Source organism: Zosterops lateralis (assembly GCF_965231275.1).
Source record: "Zosterops lateralis genome assembly, chromosome: 28".
NCBI classification, from domain to species: Eukaryota; Metazoa; Chordata; class Aves; order Passeriformes; family Zosteropidae; genus Zosterops; species Zosterops lateralis.
In genome coordinates, this window is record NC_139788.1 from 4346521 (window position 1) to 4373911 (window position 27391).

The window sequence follows — 27391 nt, forward strand, 5'->3', positions numbered from 1 at the left end:
CACCTGCCTGTCACAGGGAGTTGGAGAGAACAAGGTCTCCCCTGATCCTCCTTTTCTCCAGACTGAGTCCACCCAGCTCCTTCAGCCATATATTCATTTAATTTTGCACTGTCACAGCTTTGCCCACGAACACAAATCACTTCCCTACGTTTTCTCATCTTCATTTGGACACAACTGGTGCTGGACACAAGTTATTACCTGAACACAAACACCTTCCAGCCCACTGAGCTGACGTTCACAACTGCCCGCACCCCAAAACCACCAGATCAATCCCAGCAGCTGGATTTTCCCCTGATTTTCCTGCTATAAATGAGGGCAGTGAAGCTGGCCAAGAGCAACAACTCCACAGGAAGGCGACACAATACAGGCCTGTGCTCCACCTACTGCACAGGAGTCTCTGGAGAGCAGCACAAGAAGGACACAGAGGAGGGAAGGGACATGTGAAAAAACCAAACCAAAACAAAAAAAAACCCCACCGCCAACTCAAAAAAAACCCCTCACTTTTGAAGCAGAATCAGAGCACGAAATACTAATCTGAGGACTGTTGATCCTGCCTTGCCTGATGTTGCTGTTTTGGGGTATTTGATGGAACACAGAGAAGGACTTACAGCGAGCAGAACACAGCACTGGCTGCAAAAAAAGAAATCCGTGTGCATGAGCTAAGTGAAGGCAGCTGGTGCCCACTCCATGGCAGGATTTCCAGAGCCAAAATCACTCAGCTTCAGCACTAGAGACAGGAGCACTGCAGAGCTCCATGAAAAAAAAAATCCTGTGGGGAAGAGAGACCTTCCCCCCAGCCCCAGTCAGCAGGCTGGAGTGTCCTGATACAAACTGTGCTCAGGTGTTTTCTTTTTGGAGCCTCCAAGTCAGATATTGTGTAGCTTGGGAGCACAACAGACCTTTTAGTCAACTTCAGACAAGGCTGTGTAACATGCCTGCAGAACAGGCAATGCCCCACAGGTAACAGGGAAGTTCAGCCAAGAATCCCATCTTCTGAAACTGAGATTGGGGAAAGAAATTTAGGGGAAAGCTGTTTCATACATAGGACAAAGAGCTAATAATGTATCTTCTGTATCCTACAAACCTTCACTGAGGACACTGATGTGAAAAAGCAGATTCAGGATAGAGGGGAAACAAAACTCACCAAAAAAAAAAAAAAAAAAAAAAAAAAAAAAAAAAAAAAAAAAAAAAAAAAAAAAAAAAAAAAAAAAAAAGCGTTGATGCAGCTCTACCTGAAACCCTGCAGTGCTTCCCAGCCTGAGATCTCAGATCCCAGAAAGCATCAAGCACAGGTAGCCACAGCCATGGGCTCCTGAACAGCCTCAGGCCACGGGGTGGGGACAGGCCACCACTGGGTCACTGCAGGACAGACAGACCCCAATTTTCCAGTCTGAGCACAAAGGGAACGGAAGATCACCAAAACACAGGGAAGAGAAGAACAACAGAGGGAAACCAGAGAGTGTCTGAGCCACAGTTACTTGCTGGACATAATCATCCCCATAACAGAAAGCCCCTCACTGTGAACCAGTCAAAAGCTGACATCAGCCAACATTTGTTTGAAAAAGCAAGACCAATTCAGTATCTGAGATGCTTTTAAATTAAAAAAAAAACAACAACAACAACAACAACAACAACAAAAAAAAAAAAAAAAAAAAAAAAAACAAAAAAAAACCAACAACAACAACAAAAAAACAACCCAACACACATACCCCCTCCCCCCAAAAAAAAGAAAAAAAAAAAAAAACAAACCACAAAATACCCCCCAAACCAACCCTGACTTCGTAACAGGAAAGAAATTGGGTGGAAAATAACATACACCATGGCAGCACTGATCTGTGATTTTCTGCAGGGATGGAGGGAAGGTGGGAGGGACAGGAGGGGGGCACACAGAAAGGCATTTCAAGCTCCCAGAAATCCAAGAGGAATTGCCTGCATGTTTAGAGGCACTTTCTTCAGAGACCAGAGCATTATCCATGGTGTTGTACATGCAATTTTAACAAGCAGTATTCACTGTGCTCAACAGAGCATTCCCAAACTTCACCAGGCAGGCACGAGCACTTGCCAAGCACAGGCTGTACACGGAATTTGAAGCCCAAGTGTCATCAAAGGCATTTCCTTCACCTTTTCAAGGAGAACAGTGCTGAAGACAGCAGTACCAAGCTTGCCTTATATCCTGAGTTGCTCCAAGGAATGTCACTTATGTGCTGCCTACCACCCAAGATGTCAGAGTGCTGCAACTAAGTGAAGTAAGTTATTAAAAGAAAACTCAACCATCAGGTCCAGGGATTAATTAAGAGCCCTCAGCACCCTGGAATGTCTCAATTTACAGTTAGAAGGAGAACGACAAGCATTCCCCTGCCACAGTCCCCTCCGAACAGCCAGGGAGGAGCACAGGACATGAAAGGATGAGCCAAAAGTGCAGGAGACACACAGTACCTCAAAGGAGGAGCAGCTCAGAGCAGAGAGGGTGGGGAGAACCCACATGTGACAGCTCCTGGCAGAACCTCTTCCAGCAGCTCCTGCAGCCAGCCCAGGTCCAGCTGTCAAAGCAAATACCTTCCCAGGGTGGAGTTTTGCTACCAGAGCTGCAACCACCCAGGTGAACATAGGAGGTTTCACAAGACCTTCACATCAAGAGAAAATCACTTGGTCCTGTTTCTCTGCCTCACTGCTCCCTCGGCAGTGTTACTACTGCTCGTAGGCTCCTGCTGAGAGTCAGGTGTTGTCCAACACAGAAACACTCGGGTTTGTTGGTTTATAATCAGTTCCATGCCCAAGCACAGCCAGGCAAGAGGGAGAAACAGGCACACTAAAACACAAAACTGTCCAAATAATTTCCACTACCCTTTTGCTCTGTGTAGAATAAAACTTAACATGTTACTAAACATTCCAGCCCAACAGCCACAGTGAAGCCAGGGAAGCAAATCCTTCCCGGATCCCCACTGGGATTCGTTCTGTCCTATTGTGCAGGTGGCAGGAGAGCCTGTCCCTACCCTTCCACAGCACTCTTCCTTTTCCCATCCCCAATTACCACAGGGACGCAGATATTTAAAGCAGTCTGTTGTAAAGCAATTATGACACTGAGGACTAACGAGCCAGGGTGGATCAGCAGCTGTAGGTGAGATTTCCAGATCTGCATTCAAATAACCTTATTGTTCAGTGATTGTTCACATTAGTGCTCACGCTCCCTCCAAAATGGACCTTCCCTTCCATTCACAGCCCATTTCCAGCTCAAATCTCCATGAAACGGTGCAGAGAGGACATCTCTTCCCTGTGAAAGCAGAGAATCCACTTTGCTGAGGCTGTGCCTCCTCCTGCTCTGCTCTGCAAGGTACAGGAGGGTCCTTAAGCTGCTTTGCAATGCAAGGGGGAAACCCTTCCTCAGCAGAGTCAAGCACTGGGAAACCGGGAAGGAACCACAGCACAGTGCCAGAGGAACAAAATCAGGCAGAGAAAGAGGAACCAGACTTTGAGGGAAGGGTGGGAAGCATCAGGAATCTGATGCCTTCACCCGACCCGGCCCAGAAGCAAGGCTGTGGCCAAGAGATCAGCCTCACCACGGTGCCAGGCTGGAAAACCCATTTTAAATACACAGAAAAGTTTAAATGAGGTCACGCAGCCCTGGGTAAAGCCAGCAGAGTCCTCATGAGAAGGTCAAGAGATTCCCAGCTGGCAGGTCCCTAAAATGAGCCCACACTGGAGCAGGGACTTGTTCAGCCCTTCTGAAAGTAGTAGTCCACTTTTGGAAAAGTGACCCTGGAGCTGGGAGAGCCAGGAAAAAATCAGGAATAAAATAAGTGCTGCAACTTCAGCACGTTGCCTGATGCTCCCAGGGGAGATGGCCTGGAACACTTGGAGCTCAGAATGCAGCTGGTCCAGGGACAGCAGGATGCCCCAGCTGCTCTCCAGCCACAGCCTCCTGCCATCTCAGATGCACTCTCCCAAACACTTAAGCTGTTCTGATCTCATTCTATCCAAACAAGCAGGTGAATTTGAGCTGTTTAAAACAGCAGATTTGTGTTAACCCAAAATGTTTAGACTGAAATAATCTAGAGAAACGTCACAGAATTGGCACAGCCTGAACACACAAGAAGGCAGGAAGCTCCAGCAGTGCCAAGCAGGTTGGGATGCAATTCCCTATCGGTCTGCCTGGCCAGCTGGTCCTTTCAACCCTCCCCTGCAGACATGTTTTTGCTCAAGTCTTCCAGTTAAATTTAAAGTGGAAAAAAAGCTCTTTTTCCACTGCATCTTGTAGTGTTGAGTGAACCCAGTCTTTTTTTTTTTTTTTTTTTTTCCAAAACAGAGGAACCATTTCAGTGGAAGGAGCTGGAGACCCAGGGTTGTCTCTCACACCCTCATCGAGTGGCTGTGATGATGTGTCACCTGTTCCCAAAGGTCCTGTCAGGCTTGGGGCTGCCATTCCATTGAACAGAGTGAAGCTTTCACTTCCACCACTGCCCTCAGTGGGTCAAACTGGCACAGCCAGGATCCATGGGGTCAGTTAAAAACCCCACATGGAGTCAGGACACCCCAGCAAGCAGCTCCCAGCTGACCCTTAGGAACCCCACCTATAAATGTCGTGGTTTAATGACCACACCATGGGCCAGGGAGGAAAATCCACCATGTGAGCAAGGAGAGTTAATCCCCATCTTCAGGGGTCAAGCCCCAAAAGACCCTTTTGTAGAGCTGAGCACTGCCAAGCCTGGAAAGAGGCACAACAGGAACTTCAGAGACCAACAGAAATAACTAAAAACCATTCCTTCCGTTAAGGATCATTTCTCATGTGCAAGATTTACACCTGCAGCAGTTACATGGAATAGAGGCACCTCTGAATTAAAGAATTAAACCCAACCTGTACCTAGTGCAGGGCATTCCAGAATTAATCCTGGTGAGTTTTTAAACTGTTTTAACTCAGGCCACACATCCTCAAAAGTCACCCTGACTATGGAGAAATTTTGCTTTTAAGCTAAAAATCACTTCAGATCCAAGTCTCAGATCACAACAAAGCAAGGCTGAAGGCTGTGAAGAATCAAAGGATTGCATCTCAGATGATGACAGTTTGTAATATCCTGAACATACCTGGGAGAAAAACTATTGATTTTTAGTGTTCATGAGGAAAATGGCACAATCCTTTAAGGATGTAGGGTCAGCGAGGCCCAGGACAGGACTGCAGAATGGAGGTGGATAGAAAAAAGTTGAGAACAAGCTGCTTTTCTCCCCCAAACATTTCTGCAGACGTCCAAAGGCTGGTGAAGCAGTCTAAGAGAAATCAGGTATCACCCTCCCTGCACTACCATGAGCTCTCTGCCCCAGTCCTTTTCTGAGATGTTAGACCTGGTAAATTCTACCTTCATTAAGAGACATCCTCATGAGGAAACATCCCTATTTTGATGTGTAAACAGACCTGCACAGTGTCTAAATTGTGAGCTTGGGCCAGATTCCTTCTATCCACAAACCAGAGTTCACCCAGAACCTGATCCATCTCTTCTTGTAGGAGTTATTACAGGATTTCCACAAATCCCAGGAATTTCTGTTCATAAGGAGCTTGCTGAGCATTTCTGTCTTTGGGCAAATGAGGTACTTCAGTGCCACAGCAGCAACTCTGCTTAATCACCTTTCTTTCCTTCCCTACGAACACACCTCCCTGAAGTTCTGCCCTTGAACAAGGTGCATGGGGAAGTTTTGTAGGGAATGTGGCTGCTCATTACACACCTCAGGACCACCAGAGCCCAGAGCCAGCCCCAAGGCACTGCCACAACCCTCCTTGTGGCCACCACACTGTGGGTGACCAGCCTGGAGGGTGATACACCTCACTCCTTTCCCACCCTGCTGTGTCCAGCAGGGCAATCAAGAATCCCAGAAGCTTCCAAGCAAACACCAACAACTCAAAAAGCAAACACTCTTTGAGGGAAATGCTGCTAAAAATATACGAAAAGCACTTTGGGTAAATGTTTCTAAGCTTCCCCTAAAACAGCTTTAAAAACATCTTTCCCAACACTTGGTGTATGTTTTCCTGAATTGTCCAGGGGAAGATGGGAATCCTGACCTTAAAGGAGTAAAAGGTTGTGGTCACAAAACAGCCTCAAATAGTCCCAGCCCTTGGCTTCCCTGTGTTTTGTGTATTTCTAATCACCATAATCTTCACAGGTCTCTCCTTAACAGCATCCTGCCACAGTTAATGCACGAGCCATCTCTTCGAGTTCCAGATTTAATCAGCAGGAACTGTGAGAGCTGTGCCACGAAAAAAGACTTCAGAGAGCAAATGAGCAGTTGAGGAAATACCAGGTCTGCTGGCCCCAGTGTCCAGAAAGCACAATATCATTACACCAAGCCCACTCCCCTGGAAATTACCACTGTTCTTGGTGTTTGATGAGAGAGAGAGAGCCCAAGACTGACCAGGTTGGCTTCTAACAGCGAATAAATCCAAGCAGAAGATGCTGTTAATCTCCACATTACAAAGATAACTGAAGTTTTTACTTCTCCCTTCCACTCTCTCTATCACTTTATTTTTAGCAACTCTTGAACAAGACTAGCTGGAGTCCTCTGGTGGTGGTGGGGAAGAGAATCACTAGCTTCATCTGAGCCCTAGAAATGCTTGATAGGGTCAAAGTTATAGAAGTGAAAAATAATGAAAATAATAGTCTGTATCTTGAGGATGCTCTTTGTCTGCCAATGTCAATTTCTTCTCTAAAAATTAGAAAATTCCACTTTTACAGATGAAGGTGAACAACTGAGCCCAGCCAGCTCACAGCAAGTGGAAATCAGAAAAAGGCAACAGGGGGATGTGGAAAGTCTCCTCATAGCCTGTGCCTTCCCAGTCCCAGTGCTGAGAACAGCACCCATGACAGACCTGGAGTAACACTGACCCCCACACAGTGCTTGGGGCTGCTCCTGGAGCTCAACACAGTTGTGTTTTCCCCAGCCTGTTACTGAGATACCTCACAGTGGAGAGGGAAAACAAGCAGGGAGATTATTGCCAAGTCTTTCTCCCCCCGAAGCTGCCCCAAAAGCTGGGTGACATCAATCACAAGGAGGCAATTCTTGGTGGCTTTGGTCCAGGCTCCCTCTCAGGGGTGACTCCTGCCCCACACAGGTGAACTTTCCCACTGTCCAAGTGCTTTGCAAAGGTAGTGTATCCCTGAATCCACACCAGCCACAGGCTGCCCCTTAAAACAGCAGCTTGGAGCCTATCTGAAGATCAGAGACCATGTTGCACAGTGATTACATGTGAAGTAAGCAAGAGGAAGGAAGGAAACGGAGTTATTTCTCTTGTTTCTCTCCCCAGCTGGGCGCAGGTTACACAAGTTGCACATTCCACTCCTCCCAACTCCTCCGTTTCACCTGCAGAGTCCCACAGCTCCCTGTCTCCCCTGCCCTCCATTACTCACCAAAAGCACCTGGATTTACCGGCCTGGACAAGTGCGGCTGCCCCATGAGATTCCCGTTCACAGCGGCGCTCCGGGAAGAGGTGGGAGGAGAAAAGATGAAAAACTCTACGCTGAGAACACTTCAACCCTTTAAAATGATAAATCCACACTCCAGATGAGGAAAGAGCCCGGTGAGCAAGGCGACTCCCAGCTCTCAGGCCACGACTGCGGTGTCCGATGGTCCGGCACAGGTCCTGCTCTCGCTGTCCCCCATTGCTGGGCACTTGATTCTCAAAAATAGGTGTCTGTGCCAGCTCCCTTCACGCAGGAATGCCTGTCATTCCAGAGCAGAGCTGGCTAGGGCCGAAGCTCAGGAAGGGGAGGAGACAGCCAGCCCAGATCCAGCCACTGAGCTGCACAATCCCAATTATCAACACCCCTCTCGCTCCTTCCTCGCATCCAGTTCAGCAAGAAGAGAGAAAAGCTGGGAGCGAGGAGAAAGAGCGGAGTGTTTTCCTCAGGGATGTGCCTGGAGAATCCATGCACGGCAACACACCCAGGGGGTTTCACCTCCTAAAATGGGATTGAGGAATTTACAGCCTACCTGTGCCAGCTGAACACAAACTAAGGCAGTCAGGGATGAGACAGCCGGTCTCTAAGTGCTGTGCGAGCTGCATTACACCCCCAAGCAAAGGGAATTTCAAAGACAGCCTGAATTGATATGCATCTAGCCAAATATATAATAAAAATACAATTTCATGCAATTTCCCCTCTCTGCTAAAGTTACCAGGAAGCGTGTCTTCTCACGTAATTTAAATTTAACAATGGAGAATTTAAATTTAACAAGGAAAGTAAAAGTTTAGTTGTCATTCATGTGTCACAGCTTGATGGTTAAGGTAACCAACATCCTCCTCAGCCATCTGCCTCACAATAAAAGATCTCCACGGTTTAAATATGTCCATTTGGATTCCTTAATTTATCATTAAAATTTGGGTTAGGACTTCTGTGAACCTAGAGCTCGTTTTGCCTGTACACCCTCCAACACAGGAGCAGGAAAATCTTTGAGCATCCAGAAGCTTAATCTTAGTTCAGAGAAAAAGGAAAAGCAATTTTCAAAAATATACAGGAATTTGCTGCAGCATAAAAAGGAAAAATCAGATCCTGTGTGACACATCTGAGTTGGATTTTCCCCAATGTAGGAGAAGTTTTAAACAACAGGATCTGCTGCAGCACTTGGTGTCCCTGTCCTTGTTGGGCCAGCAACAGGAGGACTTCACTATGACTGAATACTTACTCAGGCAGCAATCCCAACAGGAAGATCTTCTATTCTGGGAAAAAAACAGATCCCAGAGTGTCGATTTCGGTTGGTGCAGCTGGGAACAATCAGTGCTGCACATTGCCCAGAGCAAAAGCCATGGGATTGCTGTTCCCAGCCCCATGGATGAGGGGATGCAGTGCTACAAAAACAGACCCCAAAACAGGGCAAGGGGTAGTTCTGAAATTCTTTAACACCTCACCTGAGCCACAAACACACCACAAGGACCTCGGTGCTCTTGGTTCCCCCACTAACATACTGAATGCGCCATTGGGCAACTTACAAACCTACTCCTCATCCAAAGCAGAGCTGTAGAAACACGGGAGGAAGGAGAACACTCGTGCACCTTCTCCACCTGCATTGTGCTTGTCCTCCAGCCCTGGAGCCAGGCACAAGACCCTCATCCCACAGACAGCTGGAGCAGGTGGAGGAGCAGGGGATGAGCAGAGCCAGGGAGGTGGACAGCAAACACTGTCCTCCCTTGAGCAGGACACAGGGACATTCCTGGAAGTGTTGCTCTTCTCCAATTCCCACCATGGACATCTCCACACTTGGGCTCTCCCTGTGAGCCCAATTCCCAGCAATGCTCCGCCTCATTGAAGACTTTTTTGCTTTGAAGCAAAGAAAAAGCCATTTTAAGAAGCCATTTATATTCGCTGCCATGTAGCAGAGACCCAAAAAGGTCAGAGATAAAGGCAGGAAGATTTCCCCAAGTCTGTAAATCAGCTTTGGAAGGAGGTCTGGAAAAAACATCCTTGCATTGGGGAATGCTACAGAACACTGCCTCTAGACCTGCCTGGCTTCGAAAGAATTCAAGTCATCACTGCCTTTTATAAGGAATTTACTGTGAATTCAAAGTGCACAAAGCTCTGCTGCAGAATAGATAACACGTAGTAAATTGTTGAAGCACAGCAGCACAATCATATCCCTGACCCTTTATTTCTACATTAGTAAAACAAGAAACATTACCTTAAATTTCAATAAAAAACATTTAAATAAATAGATGTAAATTCACAGCAGCTGCACAACAGTTACTCAGCCTCTGGTACTGCACAGGAACCCTTCAGGCTGTGAAATAAAGTCCTTTACATTTCTGTATCCCTCATCAGGCCTCAAAGACCATCCCAGAGAATAACAACATTTGGCAATGGTTATACCAGAAGCATTAATATTTCCTCCTGAAAGTCAGGACTGTGGTGCTCAAGGAGCAAAGAGATACAAATCTGTGTTTCAGACTGCAGCTGGCTCTGGACTTAAGTATCATTCAGGAGAACCAGCCACAAGTCTCTCTTCTTTTGGGGGAGGAAGCAAAACTCCACCAGAAAACAGCTGACAACGTGCACAAACCAGCACAAATCCAAAAGTAACATCATTATTTTCAAGGGAACTCATGGCCAGAAAAAACCATCCATCCATCCTCCAGCTCCACCTCTGAAAGGAAAGGTGCAAACACTGTCCCAGAAAACAGAAAGCCAAAAAATGCTCCTGCCTCAACTGCAGCCTGAGGGCAGAGCATGGCATTTCCTAAGAAACCCTCTGTGCTTTCAGAGGGCTTTGTTTCACCACTGGGGGAAAAACACAGGACAAAGCAACCTGCCCTTGTCCCACTGGACATCCAGGATAAAGGAAAACCCATATTTTAAGCAAGGAATATAATAAATGGCAAAAATTCCCATAATAATGAGAAAGGCCATCTGACTTTGCTGCACAGCAGCCACAAAAAAACCAGAGCAACTGTTTTTACTCCTCAGGGACAGGTGACGACTTTTTTAAGATGAAAAAGTTGGAATAGCAAAGAGTTTCCTAAAGGAGAGCAAAATGGGAAACAGCTGATTGTCCCTTCAGCATTTTCTTTTAAAATATAGTAACGAAGAAACACCAGTTACATGGAAATTTTACATGATTTAAGGAGAGGCAGATGGCTGAAATAAAAAAGACAGGCAGTAAACACTCAAACGTGGGGTCCATGGCCTTCTTCTCAAGTTTCATTTCCTCTCCATCCAGCCCAGCATCCCATTAAAGCCCTGGCATTTCCATGTTAATAATCAGTTTATATACACTGTAAAAGGAACTCTTCTGGATCGTTTCACTTTAAAATCTAATGAAAGCCGTGATGAGCCCAATATTAGGTCCTCTAATAAAGCCAGTGTTGTTCACATTTTGGTTCACACCGACGTGAAATGCTACATTCACCCGCAGTGACTCAGACATTTGTGTTCCATGATTCAGCCACAGGAACATTAAAAAGGACTCGGGCATTATCCCATCCCTGCTGATGGAGCTATTTAAAACCAGTGATACTGGGCGTTTTCCTTCAGAGCTCATCACCAGAGACTCAGCAGGAGCTACAGGGCCTTTAAGGCTCTTTCACTGCAGGAGATGCATCCACTAAAATCCTCACACAGGGACCACCTCACCAGAAGGGCTGGTAGGGCAGAGAAAAAGTGGCAGGACCACAACTCTGGATGTGTTTCACTGAATCATGGAATACAATGGATTGGAAGGACCTTAACGTGTCTCATTCCCCCCCCTGCCATGGGCAGAGACAGGTGACTCCAAGCCCCATCCAACCTGAGCTGGAAAGCCTCCAGGTAGAATCAGCCACAGCTTCTCTGGGAAATCCATTCCTCTCCCTCATCACTCTCACAGGGAAGAATTTCTCCCCAAAATCCCATCTAACCCTATTCTCTGTCAGTTTGAAGTCATTCCCCCTTGCCCTGTCACTCCAGGCCTTTGTAAATGATCCGTCTGGACCTTTCCTGCAGGTTCCCTTCAGGTACCGAAAGGCCACAATTAGGCCACCCCAGAGCTTCTCTCCTCCAGGCTGAAGAACCCCAGGAGAGGTGCTCCAGCCCTCTAATCAGCTTGGTTTCACCACAGGTTTTGTTTTCAGCTTTGGAAGAACAAGAAAATTGAAAATAAATCTTATATGCACACATAACAGCTCTGGCTGCCTAGAGAGATGAACCTTTCTGGGCTGTGCTGTGACACTGAGCGTGCAGAGGCACTAAAGGAGGGCAGGGGAACAGGCAGCAGAGCCAGAGTCACTCTGAACAAACCAACACGACGTGACGCTCTTCCTTTCCCCTCACACGCAATGAAAAGCCAGTGGAAGTGGAAAATGGGTTATTTATAAGGCAGCTGGCATCACATTGTTTGGGTCCTGCAGACTTTGATGGTTCAGATGAGACAAACGGGAGCTGACTGCTCCTACACCACATGACTTCCTTCACGCTTCCTGTGACATTTCCAAGAGGGAAACTCCTATTTCCCAGAGCATTTCAGCCCCCGTGTCCCCACCAGTGAGTCAGCACGGGGCTCCACCTCAGAGAAGGGCAGCAGGTCCAGCCTGTCGGGGACTTGGTGCCACCACCCGTGTGCTGGGATCAGGAAAGGTGAGCACAACACGTCCCACAGCAGATGCTGACCACCATGGAGGAAGAGGCTGCTGTGCCAAGGAGCTGACTGACAGCACTTCCAGTCCCACCTTTGGGAAGGTGAGGCCACGCTCCTGGAAAGCCCTGTGCTCACAGCAGGTGGCTGGAACACAAGAAATCGCTTCATTGTCACAGGGAACGGGCTTTAAAAAATTGTGAATTAAACTGGGCTTTGTGCCCAGAGGAGCTTAAGGCAAAAATACCCCCCCAGTCTTGTTTTCCAGGGGAAATACAATTTCCATTGAAACGAGTTTTAGCCAGTACTGGAAAAGTCTCACCATCAATGCCTCCTCACCACTCCCTGCAATTACAACACAGGTCAAGTATTTTCTTGTTTACTAGTGAGGGAATGCTGAGGAATGTCATCTTGACAAAATTAAAGATTCAGTCACATCTTGGCTAACTTGACTAACCCTAATTTGATCACTATGGTGATTCATGGCTTTGCCATCTCGAGGCAAGGGAAACTCCAAAGCTGATGAACAACTTTTTGGAGTACCTTGAAGCAGCATTAAAAGAAAGTCTGGTCAGAAGCCAAAGGATGCACACATACAGGACACATTCCAGCAAAGCATCAGGCATTAGCAAAGCATCAGTGTATTCCCAACAGGGAGGCATTAAGAGGCAGGATGCCCATCTGCCACTTCCAGCTACATTATTAGGAACGCATTAAGCAAAAACATGGAGAAGAAAATAACATTAATTATTGCATTGTTTAGAGAAGAAGCAGGAATGGCATTTAGCTTAACTCTTGTTTAATCCCTTCCTGCAGCAAAAACTCAAGATACTCAGAGAAAAATGTATAAACTGACATCACCTGAGGCTCCCCACTTCAAAACATAGGGATGAAGAAAATCAAAATATATTCCCCTCCTTCCAAAGCACTGCCCAGCACGAGCTTTTACAGCTGGCCCAACACAGCATACAGTGCTCTTCCCAAGAGAGTGGCTGCTGCACAGTCACATCCATCACCAACAGCCTTACAGGACAAACCTAACTCATGAGGCTTTACAGCTCTGTGCAGACATTATCCAACATAAACAAGTCCTCCAGCAAAGTACATCTGTGCCACTTATAAAACCAATGGGACAAACTCTGTTAAACACAACACTGGAAACTGCAAGCTAACAGCAAGAATATCAGTAAATATGAAACCAGTGCATTCAGATTAAATTGCAATTAACCCTAAGAGGTAGGACTGTATTTAAGTCTAAGTTAGTCTTCAGTGTATTGGTCAAGGTCCACAGACTCATGATCCCAAGTTTCTCTTCCTACCTCTAATCCTTCAAGATGTCAAACTTCAGCTGCAAGCCTCTCTGCCCACACAGTAACTGAAAAAAAGGCAGCAAGATTTCTCAGTAAAAATTTCCTCTTTTAAGCGTTCCACAAAAGTCTCAGTCAATGCATTTGCTCTTCATACCCAAAGCTGAAACTGCAGCAGAAACACCTTTGCTCTGCCAACCCAACGAGCTTTACAGCAGCCACACCACACCAATAATCCAAGTTATCCTTCAACACCTGCAGCTCTCCAGTCTGAAGTTACATTTTTTCCAAATTACTGCACAAGCCAGGCAGTGCCAGGGCATCCCACCACCCCTCACTCTCAGGCTCTGCTCGGGGAGAGTTACAAAAGCGCCTTGGTTTAGTTTTTGGGGAACACCCAATTTCCCCACCGCACCTGCTCTGTTTTAATTATTGACTAGGCGAGGAGCTCCTGATTAAAATGCAAGGCAAGTCTGGCACACAACCTCAGCTTCTGATCATCTCCCACAGATACAGTTGGAAGAGAAACCCAAGTTCCCTGCCACAGTTCAGAAATTAAAAGAAAGGGTGGATCGGTTTCACTTGGGGCACTTAAATTCAGCAAGGAAAATACTTCTTGTACCCTTGCAACTGAAAACTCTCATAAAATTTGAAATTTTAAACCGCAGCCTTAGGTTCACACACAGAGAGAAGGTTTAAAAGCTTCCTTTCAATAGTAGTGTGTTTTTACAAGCCATTTCTGCCAGAGTAAATCTAACAGGTAATTACAGGTCTGACCTCTTTCTACTATTGCACAAATATGCCTTTGGAAACAATGTGGATAAATATTTGCCCAATACGAGCAGACAACTCCAAGAGGAACCATTCCAGTTTATCAACTCTGTGATTCATGTTGATACAAGCTTTATTCTCTCTATTTAAGGAACAAGATAACACTTTAGGAAGTGCATCTGCCCAAATTATGTTTCACAGATCTACCATGGGCCACCCTAAACAGTGGCATGGCCAGACCTTAGGTCACACCCAGACAAGAGCCATCAGCAAGACAAAGGAGTCAGCTCCAAATATTGACTCTTGCTCAACCACCAAGGTGTCTCTGAGCAGCAGCAAGGCCAAAGATGGAAACATGATGAGTAAAACCACTGCTGCTCATGTGAATAAAGCAGTGCTGGGATTGTGCAGTGTAAAATCCCCTTTGGAACTGGGGAGAGAATTATGGAGACCTAAAGGAGCTGAAACCAAAATGAGAGCACTCCACCTGCTCCCTCAGGCTGATCCTGAAATCCCCATCCCAGGTGGTCCCATTTTCTGCCAGTAACAAGAGAAGCTGGGAAAACAAGGTGGTGGCAGCCACAGGCACCAAGACCCATCCAGGGAGAAGGCACAAAATTCAGACAGGATGATTGTGTCCCAAACCCTACAGACCTTGGGTCCCCCAAATGAAACACTGTTTACTTATCACACTGACTCACATGAGTGCAGGGACAATGCCATGGGAATTGTTTACAGTGTCAAGGTCGTTTCATATAATTAAAGGAAATGTCAAGAGATGAGATAACACCAACAGTTCTGAAGGTGCAGCTAATCCTAACATTGTAGGAAACTATTTCTCCCTGAGTTGCTCCCCCTCTTGTGCAGAAACAACCCTTCACACATTCCCAGATTCCCCATTTCACCTCATTCCCTTCATCCTGTGTCAGCAGCCTTATTTAGGAGCAAGCAGCACCACACCAAAACAAGTAGCTGAAGATCATTTGCAAGACTCAAATAATGCTCCCCTCTCCTCCCATTTGGCAAGTCAGGACATGGGGCTGCAGTCAGAGCACTGCCACAGGCACTGATCCCAGCAGGAATTGAGGATCAGTGCACAGAATCCCAGAAGAGCTGGGGTTGGGAGGATCTCTGGAGGTCACCCAGTCCAGCTGCCTGTTAAGCCAGGGTCACCCAAAGCAGGTGGCACAGGAATGAATTCAGGTGGGTTTGGAATGGCCCCAGAGAGGGAGACTCCAGGCCCTCTTTGGGCAGCTGCTCCAGGGCTCTGCCACTCTCACGAAAAAAAGTTCTCCCTCATGTTGAGGTGGAACTCGTGTTTTAGTTTATGGCCATGGCTCTGTCCTGGGACAGGACTCCTCAGAAATATTTCACAGACTCACAGAATATTGAGGGGTTGGAATGGACCTTAGAGATCATTTACTCCCAATCCCCCTGCCCTGAGCAGGGACACTTCCCACTGTCCCATGTTGTTCATTGATGGGATCCCCTCTCAGCCTTCTCTTCTCCAGACTAACCAGGCCCAGCTCTCACAGCCTCTGCTCATCAGAGAAATGCTCCAGACCACTTATCTCTGTGGCCTCCACTGGACCCTCTCCAGTAGCTTCTTGTTCTTCTGACAATGCAAAGACCAGAATCAAACACAATAAATTAAAGCAGGGCTGCAAGTGCTGTGAGCACAGCCCAGCACAGACCATCGAGGAGGGGCTTCAAAACAGCAGCTCAAACCCTCCCATGGAATGACCCAGAGCTCAGCAAGAATGAGCTCCTCAAATATTTACTCACCCTCGCAGAAAAATTCTGCAGAATTATATCACAGGACTATTTCAAGTATGTCAGCCTAACAAGCCTCCAGCCAGCCTAATGGGAGCTGCAGTCCCACCTTCACTTGGATGCAAATAACCCACAAAGCACCAGGATGGAGAGAGGAGGATTCACCCCTTTCCTGCCCAGGGCAGTCTTTGGGAGCCTCACACCTGAGTTAAACACCTTGAGATCCAGGCTGGGATCAAAGAATGATGTGATGGCAGAGATTAGGCAGCCAAAGAGCTCCACTCTACATCCCATGGCTCCATGAGGCACTGCCCAATGCTCAAGAAGGGGATGCTCCTGATTACAGAGAAAGATCTTACAGGTATCAGTAAAAACTCCCCACCGTGGCATCCACCAAAATCTACCTCCTCAAAATCCAGAACACGCCAGACTGCACAGCACCAAAATTCAAGTTCAAGGGTTTTCAGCTTGCAGGAAGAATGAGCAAGATCTACAAGAAATTCAAAGAGAAGTCACTGAGAAAACCAGTGGAAAACATCTCAATTAACTAATTTATCAAGGGTCTGTGCCTCCTCTATCAGACCACGCTCCAGGAATGAAAGGTGGCTCCTGTAAGAGTATTCTTCATGACCAGTTATAGCAAGGATACCTTAGAGCAAGCATGTGCGTCCCAAAATTATGGTGTATAAACACAAATATTAAACTGGTTTTCTGTGCACTTTGGGTTTGAAATCAGGATTTTTTTCCTTGTGCTGAACTGCCATCTCAAAAAGCTCGTGGAAGGTGCTGACTCCTTGGCTGTGAGAATTATCCCCTGAGGTCCCTGGAATTACAGGCTAGTGTGATGCCATCTGAATCTGTCACCTTATCAACAGCAGGGCTGCCTGACCTCTGGGCACTCAAACTGGTCCAAAATCCCAGCTGGCCCTTGGCTATACCAGCCCCCACATCCTCTGGGTACCTCCTTTGAAACAGCCCAGACACTTTGTCATCAGCAACCCTGAAGCCTGTTTCTGCAGTAAATGAGCTCCTTGGATCTTCCAAAACAATTTTCACCTTCCTCAAGGGAACAGAGAAGAATAAAAATAAAGCCTCGCCAAAAATCAGCAGCTCTTAACAAGATCAGCCCTTAAAGGAAAAAAAAAAAAAAAACAAAAAAAAAACAAAAAAAACAAAAAAAAAAAAACAAAAAAAAAAAAAAAAAAAAAAAAAAAAAAAAAAAAAAAAAAAAACACCAAAAAAAGATAATCAAAGCTTGGAAACAAAAAGCTGACTGATCCTTTAATAACAGAAGTTTCCTGTATTCATGGAAATTTCTGGTTTGGCACAAAAAACATCTGCTCATTTAGTAGGTGTTATAAGTATCACCTCTATACTCTGGTGATGCTGAAACCAAGAGGCCTATTTTGGTGGTAAATGACCAGAGAAAAACATTTTCCATTACTTTGAAAGCCAAAATTCTACTTCTCACTGGGGTGTAGGGCTTCACCTCTGCACTGTATGTGGTCATCTCAAGCCACTGTGTTGTGTACTGCTGCAACCACTGCTGCAGCTTGACCTGGCAGTGACAACACCAGCTCACACCAAGGAGTTCCAGCTCATTCAAATCCTGCATGGAAGTCAGGCCAGTACAGCCTGGAGGTCTGTGCCCAACAGGAAAACAACCCCACCTGTAATGATGACAGCCACTGACTGAACAGGCACTATGGCTCTTCTGTCCTCCTTAGAGGATCATTTTGGTTCCTGGGTCTTCCTGATAATGGTTACCTTGTGATTTATCCAACTGCTGAAAACCAAGCTCGAGAAAATCCCTTTTAAGCACCCCCACCAGTTACTTGTGTTTAGAACAATCACCACAGGCTAGCATGGATGCAAAATGTGATTTTCAAGCCAGAACTAATTATTCTCTGCAAATCTGATGGTCCAGAATAGTCTCCATCACAGAATGGCATCATCTCACTCAATAGCAGATCCTTGATGCTGGGAAGGTGTGACACAGGGAAGTCTCCTTTTAAACTTGTCCTTGTTCTTCAGTTCCTTTCCTAAACATCTGTTTAGGGATGGGCTTAAGGGCTCCTTCCTGTGGAGGAGTGAATGGCTTCAGGAGGCAACAGGGCTCATTGTCAAACTCATTTAAGAAAAAGTAACCCAGCACTGCTGCAACACACTACCCCAGATACCATTCCCAACATTAACTCTAGGAAGTCTGATCAATTCTTTATCCTGAAAAGGAATAAGAAAAAGCCCTGAACAGGGCAAGGGTGCCAGACTGACTCACATAATCCCATTAGAGTTATCCAGAGCACTCAGTTTGCTCAGTATCTGAGAGATAACAGGATTAACTTCATGTTTGACATCATTTCAGCCTAATAATTGTGGCATCACTCCTACAGCTCTAATGTCATTGATTCAGCAGGGGATTCCCATCACCCCCCCACAAGTCCCAGCCTTGAAAGCCCCTTCATTAGCCTCAGCATCTTAAGTTAATTACTTGGAGAGATTTTCTTTTCCTCTCTCAAAACAAAGTGTAACTTAACCCCTGCAACCTACAATGCTTGTGCAGAACAAACTCCTGCCTTCCCTGCAGGAAGGGACCCTGTTTACTTCCCTAATCACCACTTTAGTTTCCAAGATTTAATGTGCTGGAGGGGCGGAGAGCAGGTTTTTCATCATTTTGGTTGAATTTCAACAAAAACAATAACAAAGCCTGGTTATAGCTGTCTCAAAGATCAAAGTTCAGCCCCAGAGATCCCCAACCTAACTGTGCCTTCCTGGGCAGAGGGGGTTGATCTGCTCTCTAAGAGCAGAGCTACGGCCAGGCCAGATCCTCCAGGAGTGATTTTCCTTGCCAAGCCACGACTTGCTGCTCACCTCGCCTTGGAAATGAGTCCCTCAGTGCAGTGGGGCTGGGGAAGGGAAGGAAAAGCACACAAAGCAAACAGGACACGGAACTGCTTCAGACCGTGCGGGGGAAGAGAGCACAGGAACCAGGACATGTTTTTATAGGGGATTTTTTCATTGAGTGCAGAGCACTATTAAATTCTACCTTCCAAGTGCAGCGGGAGGCTGTGCTATACCAGTTAGGCCAGTGTTGTTATGCTGGCACAAGCACCCAACAGTTTGGTGCCAAATGAGACTCCACTGCACTGCCTATGAAAGCCAATGTCCACAGCTACTGCATGGCTGCACCGTCATGGTTTGTCTAAAAAAAAAAAAAAAAAAAGGAAGGGAGGGGAGGTTGGAAATCTCCTACAGAAAGAAATGCAATTCACAAAACTCTAGAATCAAACTTCTCTTGTTCCATTCCCTTGCCGCAGTCCACTAGACCAGGTTGCTCCAAGCCTTGTCCAACCTGGCCTTGAACACTCACAGGGATGGAGCAGCCACAACTTCTCTGGGTACCCTGTGCCAGGGCTCCCCACGCTCACAGGGGAGGATTCCTCCCCAACACACCATCCATCCATCCATCCATCCATCCATCCATCCATCCATCCATCCATCCATCCATCCATCCATCCATCCCTGCCCTCTGGCAGGGGGTTACAGGGTCCCATCCCCAGGGTTATGGGGTCCCGTCGCCGGGATTACTGGGGTCCTGTCCCTAGGGTCCTGTCCCCGGGATTACAGTGCCCAGGGTTACGCTGCCCCGGGGTTACCGGGGTCCTGTCCCCAGGGTTATGGGGTCTCAGTGCCCCGTCTCCGGGGTTACTGGGTCCCGTCCCCAGGGTCCCTGTGCCCCGTGTTCCCGCGTTTACCGAGGCCCCGCCCCCGGGTCCCGTCGCTCCGCCCCCGCTGCCCCCGGCGGCTCCTCCCACTCGGGCCCCTGTGCCCGCCCCGCGCGCCCTCTGCCGGCCACAGCGCGGCACTGCGGCCCCCGCTCTCCCCGGGCCTAACTCCGGACACGTCCAGAGCCGGGAAAAGTGACCCGGGAAAGGGTCTGGAGCGGCCCGGGGAGCCTGGAGAAAAGGAGGCTCGGGAGGGACCTTCTCGCTCTTTCCAGTTTCCCGACAGGAGGGTGTACCGCGTGGGGGTCAAGGAGGGAACAGGAGGGAACAGCGTCAAGTTGTGCCAGAGAAGGTTTAGATTGGATGTCGGGAAAAATTCTTCATCAAGAGGTTGTCAGTCCCCAGCATAGGCTGCCCAGGGCAGTGGCAGAGTCCCCGTCCTGGCAGGGATTTAGAAGCCATGTGTACGTGGCACTGGAGGATAAGGGTCAGTGGGGGCCTTGGCAGGGCTGGGGGATGGCTGGGCCTGGCGATCACCGCAGGCTTCTCTAACCTGAAGGATTCTGTCATTCTGTGGTAACGAAAGGACACAGCCGAGTTACACCAGTGCACAAAGCCCTGCCTTACACAGCCTTAAGGCACCACAATCCACGGCAGAGTCTGCACAGCTCAGCTCAGAACCTGCACGGCCTGAACAGATCCTCTCTACGTAAAATTCAGAGAGAAATAACAATCCTGTGAATGTTATTCTTCATGTGCCAGGAAATAGAAATGTATCATGACCCAGACAGTAAATTCCCTTGAAATCTTAAAATCTCTGCTTCACAAAAGTGACAAAGCCAGGCTGGGTTGATGTTCTCCCTAAGCAGGTCATGGTTGTCCACTCATTCCACAGAGCTGGAAAAAAAGCCACCTCATATCTCTGGTTTCTCCTTTGTGTCAGGAGACAAAAGCCACCTTCAGCAATCAGAGCCAGGGCTCCTTCCCAAGACAAAGGAGAAGGGAGCAGATAAATCGGTGATGTCAGCAGTGACAACATCCAAACCTTCACACCGGGCCTGCACCTCAGGACCAGCCTCAGGGCCTGGGAGGAGCTTTGTCCAGCCAACAGCTCAGCTAACACTATTTACAGCTCACAAAGGCAGCCAGATAATGAGAACATTCAGTATTTTTGTTTTTAAAAAGGCCAGGTTTGCCACAAAGCCCGGACACATTGCTCCTGTGTGAAGAAACAGTAATAACAAAAATCACATTTATATTAAACCTGCGTGTCTCTGGTTTCGAGCAGAGCTACTCTAAAATCAGCTACTAAAATCCCTGGACAGAATTTACAGGCAACGTTCCAGGAGCAAGGTGAATTTAAGATCTAACAAGTTAAAAAAGAAAACTAGAAACTCTGGAAACCTACTGCCCTCCTCCATGCTCTACTTACTGAGCCACAGGAACTCCACAATCACTGTTTCCCAGCAAGTCACCCTGAATTACCCAGAGGATTGATTGCATGTCCTACAAGGTCTTATCTTTTCACACAAGGAATGAGATGGTTCAGTTCTGTCAGCAAACGACATTTCTCACTCAACATCAACCTTTGCCACTCTCTTGCTCCAGGCTGAAGCATCTCCATCACAGGACATCCACAGCTGAGCCAGAAAACCACAAAACCAGCAGAATTAACCTCTGCTTTGGGTACAAACTACAAGACCACTTAGCACAACAGCTTCAAAATCACTCAAAACGAGGTGTCATGGAATTACAAGGTCTCCTGCAGCTCAGCGTTTGGTTTGTAGCTTAGGAGGGAAAGGCAGCAAGAGTTCAGACACCTCCTCAAGTTGGTCAGGGTGGAATTATTTGGTATTATTTTTCAGAAATGCCACATTAGGTGGATGGGTCAGCTGCACCACTTGCAAATACAGCAGGTAGAAAAACAGCACTGACTTGCCATCAAGTGTCCCAAGCACCCTGACAGCACTCAGGACATTAATTACACTAAGAACGAGGACAAATTTAAGAACAAAGGGCTGTCAGGATAATGTTCCAAGGTATTTTGCTAACCCCTCAAGTGCACTTATTTACAGTGACTTATTTACAGTAATGCTTTCAGGGAGGTAAGGAAATGCTCTATGCTGCACCTTTTTTAAAAGTCAAATGCATTCCAGAGAGATCAGTTCCAACCTCTGATAAGCTGCCTAAGGAGCAGTAGGAATTTGCCTTTCTACCTGTTTGCAAGTTAGTGCACATCAGTTATAATTAAGGATTTGATCTCAGGCACTTTGGCCTCTTTGCTTCTTCTGCTGTATCACAAAGAGCTGTGTTACTGCTGGACCAACAACATGCAGCATCTGAGTGGAATCACAGCTCTGTGTGTTCCTGGAAGTAAAACCCATTGGTTTTTTCTGGAACAGACATTATGAAGAGATGTCCACTGTTACTTAGCAGTGACTGTTCTTCTCCAGCAGACCTGAGTTGGTAACAGCAAAACTCCCAGCCCCACAATGCTCTGACTGCACATCAAACCCAGCACACACTGCTGGCCCTGACTGCCACCTCCATCAGCCTGGCCTAAACTGAGCCTTACAGCCCCTTCCTGTGCACTCCAGGGCACTCCTGTGCACTAAGGGCACTCCAGGAGAGCTGGAGAGGGACTTGGGACAAGAGCCTGGAGTGCCAGGACAAGGGGGAATGGCTTCCTGCTGCCAGGAGGGAGGGATAGATGGGATATTGGGAATGAATCATTCCCTGTGGGGGTGGTGAGCCCTGGCACTGGTTGCTCAGAGAAGCTGTGGCTGCCCCATTCCTGCAAGTCTTCAAGGCCAGGTTGGATGGGCCACAAAGAAACCTGGTCGAGTGGAATGTGTGTGCCCATGGCCCTCCCAAGCCAAACCATTCAATGATTCTATAATGGTTCCCATAATGGTTTAGAATTTCTGAGCATCTGAAGGTACAGCTCTGATTTTTGGGGATAAAGATGAGAATCAAGCAGCCAGCCATGCATCCTGTTGGGAAAAAGCGGCAGAGCTGGTGGGGTAAGAACCAAGTATTCACATTTTCAGCCCTTTCCTCAGACTATATTTGGAGTCCAAGTCTCCAGAAGCAGCAGATTCATATCACACTGGTTTCTTTCTGAGGCATGTAACCCACAAGTCAGCTTAGATGCTAAAACAAATTACTTCTTTGTTTGCACAAAGGTGAAGGACTTGAAGAGCATTTTCTATTTTTAGGAGGAAAAGAATTGGGAAAAAAGTAGCACAGCAGGAGATAAAAAGGATGAAAGTCAAAGGGGATTGGAAGTCAGCATGGAATAAAGCAGTAGCTGCAGAAGGTTCTTAAAGCATCCATAAACTTAGAATTTCAGGAGCTTTCTAAAAAAGCAGCTTTGGTTAACAGCCCGTGTGTGCAAAGGCTACTTCAGTAACTTCCTCAAATGTTTCACAGTTGTCCCACAGAAATTTAGACCTTTTAGGGACTTAAAGGTTCATATCTGAATACCTGCAGAGGAAGTGTGTAAGCATAGGCAGAAACTGTCAACAGAGCGCAAAGTACAGGAGGTCAAAGGACCAAACAGCAAACACTCTTCATGAAAAGTGGTCACTTAGTGCCATGTCCCAAACTTTGATAGAAGTTTCTGTGTATTCTTCTCTATGCTTAACTCAAGGCAGGGTTGTGAGCAGATTTTAAGCGGCATACCTGTTCTAGAATATCATGTATGGACAGCTCTGAAACTTCACTGCAGCTGCCTGGAGACCTGGCTTTCACTCGTCCTCAGAGATGAGCATGAATTTAAATTTGAAGACAACAGCAAATTTCATTTTTAATTAGCCAGGGCAGTCAGCCAAGGCAGGCTCCCCCACCCTCCCATGGCCGGTGAAGCCTGACAGCTCAAAAGGATTTACGCTTCCCTGTGCATTCCCAGTGGCCATTCCAAGCACACCAGCTCAAACAAGTGCCAGCCATGCAGCATTGTGAGTGCAGTTAATATCCAACCAGCCAAGGACAGCAGTGCAGCCAAAGCATCAGGCTTGAAGGGAACAAAGGGCACGGACTTGGACTCCAGCTCAGCTCCATCTTACCTCATCTCCAGGATCAACCCAGTAGTCCTGAGCTTAGCAGCACTTGGAGAATGAATATCCATAAAAGCAAAAGAATTTTAAGGAAATTGTAATAAAAGATCCACGTGTATATTCTGTCTTTAATACAGGGCTCTTGTCTCCCAGCCAGGAGGTAAGGAGGTAACAGGTGACCAGCCATGGAGGGTGTCTGTGCATGCAAAGATCCAGTACAGAATCTCCATCCTAAACTGGCACCACTCAAGTTGTTCAGAGTGAAAGGGGAAGTAACTTTACTTAAGTTGGCAAAATGTGAAGAGAACATATTGCTTTTCACATCCCAGGCCACCAGCACTCATCAAAATAGGAACTCTTAGAAACATCAAAAGGTTCCAGCTCTGTGTCTCACTGATCTATCCAAAAATCTGGGTTCAACCACGTGTGAAAAGGGACACGAAGCTTTGTGATGTGAACAGAGGTGGCTGGTGGCAGTCCTAGCACAGGCTGAGCCCTGGTGAATAAGGAGAGCTCACCAACCCCAGAATGGCTGCAGATGGGAGGAAGGTTGAATACCTTGTTCCACCCCCTGCTGTTGGCAGGGACACCTTCCACTAGACCACGTCGCTCAGAGCCTCATCCAACCTGGCCTTGATGTTGCTCAAAGCCATTCATAATTCAAGTTCTAGAGACTGAAAACTGGCCCTGCTCTGCTGTGCTCTGTCCCAGAGCTGACGAGGAGCTGCTCCAGCCTCAGCTGCCAGCGCCACACTCACTTCACCTTCCACCTCCTCCACAAGTCAGCATCTGTAATTAGTTTGCCACAAGCAAATCAGAAGGGAAAACAATCACCATAGATGAAATGTGCACCTTACAGCCTGTCAAAGAGGGGGCACAGCTGTTCTTACCACCAGGACTACAAGCACATTATATTTTCATGCAGGAGCTCTTGGCTTGCAGATGATCCAACCAGGCCACTGGGCTCTAACACACCAGCTCTGTATGAAGCAAAAAACTGGCCTCCATCTGCCTCACCAAGCGCACTGCCCTGCTGACAAATACAACCATTCCCAAAGTTTTCAGGATGGCACCACCTGACTGCATACACTAACCTAGAAATATTATTTATGAGTTAGAAGTCACCAACTACAGTATCACAGTCCAGAAGATGTGAGGTCAATATGCTGCATATTGACTGGTTTCCCACGGTGCAGGCAAGAGCTTTCATGCAAATCTCATGTCAATGGCAGGGGAAAAAAAGGGCATTTAACTCCTTTCTTGTGGCCATTTTAGGCAAACAGATGGAAGAGCTCTTCAAGGCAATCTCTAAGCCAAAAATCTGTGAGTTTTAGTTACAACCATATCCTTGCATCAGTTAAACCTACCAGCAATGAATTTGCTGCCTTCGGGGCAAGCACTACACACTGCCTAGAGCAAGGTATTTAAATCTTAATTAAAAAAAAAAATAAAAATCCTGTATCTTCTGCAACACAGAGAGGCCTAAAGGAATAAATACAGAACAACAGGAACAACCAGGAGCTGATCTTCCTTTATGCCTTGCCATGTGCCTTGTTCAAACCAGCTCATTGCTTCTGGCCTCTTCCTTATCAATAAAGGGGATGCTACTTGTTTTCAAGAACTCGGGATAGCTAAGAGACCAGTATTCCAGGTTTCACAGATGGGATAGTCCAGAAAATATCTCCTGTATTACAGAGCTTCAGTCAGATCTGGCCCACACCACAGTACCAGTGCAGCTGATGCATCTGCCAAACAACATTATTTTTTAACCACCACCTCCACTTGAAATGAAGACACAGAGTTTAAAATAATCAAGTTCTTTATGACAATTCACCGAGGATTATGGGGAGACCCATAATCTGTGGCAGGATATTTAAGACCATACTCACCGGCGTTCTCTTCCATTTCTCTTGTATATTAACGCCCGGAGAAATTCCTACAAAAACAGGAAACAAAGTCAACACACAAATTAAAACTCCAAGCATGGAGAAAGCTCAGATATAGTTTTATTTCTCTATCAACTCTACACAGCCTACACAAAACCAGTGTGGAGGGAACCTAGAGCAGAAATCCTGCCCCAAACTAGAAAAGAGTGTGACATTGTCACCCCTCTTTGAAGACATCAAAACCTTCTAATCACACACACACACACTGCAATGGAAAGAAAAGAGAAACAAAATTAAGGTGCCATAATTACAAAGCAGCAATATTTGTTCCCAGGGAAAAACATTCCACTTCTGCCTCTTCAGGAAGGGATGTGCCTGCTGTAAAAAGGGAACAGCCTACTGCTTATCTAGCAAAGGCAGCACAGCACGTGCACAGGAAGTATTTCAGATGTCACACAGCATCAAGGCACTTCTGAACATACTGTGGGGGGTGAAAAGAAACGAAAAAAAAAAAAAAAAAAAAGGAACCAGGACTTTAGTAGAAAAGCCGGTTTTTCTCTGAAGAAAGTTCTGAAATTAGGTGCCAAGGGAATTAAGTTTGGGGAAATCATGATGTGTCTTGATTTTGACAGATTCTGCAGCACAGTAAAAACAGGCTCAGTATTTTAGAAAATGGGAGATTCTGTCCTCGAAATTGTGCAGTTCGAACTTAGACAACCACAACTGGACATGTCAGCAGGAACAGCGTGGGGTGACTGGGGAAGAGCTACAAAATAAGGTTGTTCCAGTGCTGAGGAGTCAAAGCCAGTCTTTACCCACAGCCCACTTCAGCCTAACCTTTCCCCTGTGAAGCCCAGGCCAACTCAGTACCTTTGCTCCCAGCAGCAAGGTATTGTTTGGCTTTAGTTTAACATGAGACCAGCTGGTCATCTTCATGTGACAATGTGCTGACTGTGCAGCTTGTGCTCAGCTTGTTCAAGAGCACTGGAGCATCCCAGGGCTGCAGTGTCAGCGGAGACAACCACGACACACCAGCCATGGAAGCTTTGCTTTGCTCAGCTGTGTGGGGGAAAAATGCTTCTTTGGATCAGACAACCACGCTCCAGGCTACTTCTCTCTGATGCAGCTCTAATTCCGTAGCAGTGATGCTCTTGCAATGGGGCAGGAGGAACACCTCAACAGAGCCATTAAACCCTCAAAATGTAATTGGTGATCACAGCTTTAAACAGCTTTGAGAAGAGAACAAGTATCTGTACAGGATTCTGAGCAGCAAATGTGTGGATCAAGAATATCAGAAGGTTCTGATTTCAGAGGCAGCCACAAGTCGCTTAGGAAGCGCCCTCAGAATCCCTACAGCCTAATCCACTAACAGTGTTAAAATACAGCTTTCACACAGGTTTAGATGCATGTTTGGTGCATCCACCACGTGCCACATCAAGGACACCATTTGCAAGAACTGGAATGAATGAACTACAGAATCATTTAGGCTGGAAAAGCCCTCTAAGATGATTGAGTCCAACCACTGACCCACCACTGCCAAGACGACCACCAACCCATGTCCCCAAGTGCCATATCCACATGTTTTTGAATGCTTCCAGGAATGGTGACTCCAACACTGCTCTGTGCCACAACTTGACAACCCTTCTGGTGAAGAAATTTTCCCTGATATCCAACCTAAAAGAAACCTGGCACAACTTGAGGCTGTTTCCTCTTGTCCTGTCTCTTCTCCCTGGGAGCAGAGCCTGACCCTCATCTGGTCCAATCTTGTGCCAGGGAATGCTTCCCCACTGAAGGCA

The 27391-nt window shown here is 46.8% G+C and overlaps 1 protein-coding gene and 1 long non-coding RNA gene across 11 annotated transcripts in view; one reads left to right on the plus strand and one right to left on the minus strand.

Moving 5' to 3' along the window:
* The window catches only part of PHACTR4 (phosphatase and actin regulator 4), a 62628-nt gene that overhangs the window by 14540 nt on the left and 20697 nt on the right, over positions 1–27391 (minus strand). For 5 of the 10 annotated variants that reach the window (XM_083879472.1, XM_083879474.1, XM_083879475.1 and 2 more), the window contains exon 2: positions 25599–25645. In XM_083879472.1, the coding sequence (XP_083735598.1) occupies positions 25599–25614 (16 nt within the window). In that variant the 5' untranslated portion in view covers positions 25615–25645. Of the gene's footprint in view, positions 1–7388; positions 7712–13394; positions 13451–16330; positions 16417–23335; positions 23429–25598; positions 25646–25906; positions 25946–27391 lie in introns of those variants that run through there. The other 5 variants (XM_083879473.1, XM_083879477.1, XM_083879470.1 and 2 more) reach the window with 5 other exon arrangements.
* LOC310919890 lies at positions 834–17194 on the plus strand. The gene is made up of 2 exons (XR_014591873.1): positions 834–1216; positions 17062–17194. It is a non-coding gene; the product is annotated as an uncharacterized lncRNA (long non-coding RNA).